Raw genomic sequence first — 2,475 nt, 5'->3', positions numbered from 1 at the left:
TCAATAAATAAAAGTAAGGAAAGAAGTTCAATAGAAAAATGTCTGTGAAACTGGTTATGGAGAGTCACTGCACAGCAGTATGGAAGAGGATATACAAATTAAATGCATGAGAGAAGAGTAGATCATCACATCTGTAATAGAACCTTTCTGAGATTTGCATCCCAGCAAACACAGCTGAGTCCTCTTCGTTCAATAGCTGAAAACACCTCCCATCTCACATTCAGCTGTGATACAAAGGCAGAAGGACCAGTAGCCTAGCACTTCAGTGAAGAGCCTCAGAAGCTGGGCAAGCATTAGTGACCACAGGCAGAAAAATGTTTCCTGTAATTATTATTGTTTTGATCATTTTAGGAGTTGAGTTCATTATAGGTATTATAGCAAATGGATTGATGATCGTCGTGAATTGCCGTGAGTGGATCAGAAGCAGAAAACTGACCTGTTGTGACATGATCCTGACTAGCCTGGGCATCTCCAGAATTTTCCTACAATGCGTAATACTCATTAACAATATTTTCTCTGCATTACCTCCTGGGATGAAAGGACTGTGTGATATATGGAGAACCTTTTATGCTGTTTGGGTGTATCTAAATATTCTCAGTCTCTGGTTTGCCACCTGGCTCAGTGTCTTTTACTGTGTGAAAATCGCCAACTTCAGCCAATGCCTCTTCCTCTGGCTGAAGCAGAAAATATCAGGGCTATTGCCAAAGCTACTCTTGGGCTCCTTGCTGGTCTCCTTGGTCACCTGTCTCCCTGCAGTCAATTACATACATAAAAAGTACATAGGCAAGTCAACGAATATGCTGTCAGGAAACACCACAGGGGAATGTACATTTAATTTATCTTCTGACCTCAGTGTTTTGTCCATGCTTGGCTATTCCTTTCCTTTCTTTATATTCATTGTTCCTGCCATACTGTTAATCACTTCACTGTGGAGACACAACAAGAGGATGGAAGAAAACACAAGCAGTTCCAGAGACACCATTGCCAAGGCTCACATTAGAGCAATTAAAGGTCTGATCTCTTTCATTTTTTTCTACATTTCTTATTTTGCGTTATTAGTATTATTTTTATCAAAAATGTTTGTCAACAGCAGCCTCTACTTCATATGGTTCTGTGTAGTGGTAATGGCTGCTTATCCTTCTGGGCACTCTGTTATCCTGATTATGGGTAACCCCAAGCTGAAGAGGGTGGCAGTGAGGGCTTTGAGCTATGCAAAGTGCAGGCTGAGAGATGAGGTTTCATAAAACAGCTCATGATCAAACTCCACAGAAACAGCCCCTTCTTCTCTTCTATTTATCAAATAATTTCCCCTACCTCAGCATGCACTAAAATTAGAAGATTTCCATCCAGAGCTTTGCTTCTTGAGGATATTGGTAGAAGACAATGTTAAATTTAGGGTTACATGATTCTTTTTTCTTAAATGTTTGTGAATTAATAACTCATGGAAGACAAGGGCAAACTCCTATTGATTGTAAGCTAGATTTCCTGAGACTGAGGAGTGGAAGAGTCCTTGAACTGGTACCAATATCCAGTTAAATCAGGGTGAGCGATATTGACTAGACCTTCCATGGTCAAGCTATGAGATCTCCAAAATACCAGATGCCTGGAAGGACCTCTAGTGATCTTGAATATCTTGACATGAAAGGACAAGAACATCACATTAACATATGATGACCCAGAGGATCTACCCTGCTATGATGAAAGGTGCTAATGGCTGCCACCAGGTTAGTCTTTGATCCAAAGACAAACACAGACCTTAATTAAGTCAATGGGTGTGCCAAGCATTCTTTCAGACTCTGCAAACTCTGTCCCTTTATATAGTAGAGCCAACTACAGAAAAGTAAGGATTGTCCAAGGCATATGGCAGGTCAGAGCTAAGCTGCCTGATCTGAAAGGTTTCCCTGATTGCAAATGCAGGGGTTAAGATATTGATTTTGCAATCTTTATGTGTTAGGGGCACAACGCCAGGAGAAACCCACAACTGCTTCTCCAGGCTATGACCTTAGGGGATGCAGAGAGACAGAGTTTCTTGGGCACAGCATTTGCTGGAGTGGCAGACTTAGGAAAAGTTGAGGAAACTGCCTGAAGTTGTTTGTTTCTACTCTGTTCAGGGAAACGGGACTTTGTATACCTTTTTGTAAATAAAGAAGATTACATTAATCCTCCATCATCCTAATGGAAACAACCTGTCAATGTCCTAAATATTGGCTAATTGCTTATGCCAATGGGGAACACTGGCATAAGGAACAGGAGAGAGCTTCCAAAAGAGAGAAATTGTGAGTCGGTATTCCTGCTGAACCAAGTGGGAAGAAATATTGAAAGGTGCTCAAAGCAATCAAAGCAAATCAATATCAAATTGGGATTTAACGCTGGCCAAAAGAAATTAAAAGAAAAGCTGGAGATGTTCCCAAAAGGAACTAAAAAAGACCTAAAATAAGTGCTGGAGACATTTCAAAAGTAATTAAAGCAACAGCT

General features: G+C 40.6%; 1 protein-coding gene across 1 annotated transcript; it reads left to right on the top strand.

Moving 5' to 3' along the window:
* Nucleotides 1-314: 314 nt before the first annotated feature.
* On the top strand, nucleotides 315-1,471 carry LOC137149347 (taste receptor type 2 member 9-like; the record flags this gene model as incomplete). The annotated part of the gene is made up of 3 exons (XM_067542844.1): nucleotides 315-783; nucleotides 1,060-1,187; nucleotides 1,381-1,471. Coding segments are annotated over exons 1-3 (688 nt in total), but the record flags the coding sequence as incomplete, so codon positions are not given.
* Nucleotides 1,472-2,475: the final 1,004 nt, after the last annotated feature.

This window comes from Emydura macquarii, unplaced genomic scaffold (genome assembly GCF_026122565.2).
Source record: "Emydura macquarii macquarii isolate MOO-44397 ecotype Brisbane River unplaced genomic scaffold, CSIRO-AGI_Emac_v2 contig_74, whole genome shotgun sequence".
NCBI lineage: Eukaryota > Metazoa > Chordata > Testudines > Chelidae > Emydura > Emydura macquarii.
The sequence above is the reverse complement of the archived record's forward strand: the minus strand, read 5'-3'. Positions and strand labels throughout refer to the sequence as shown.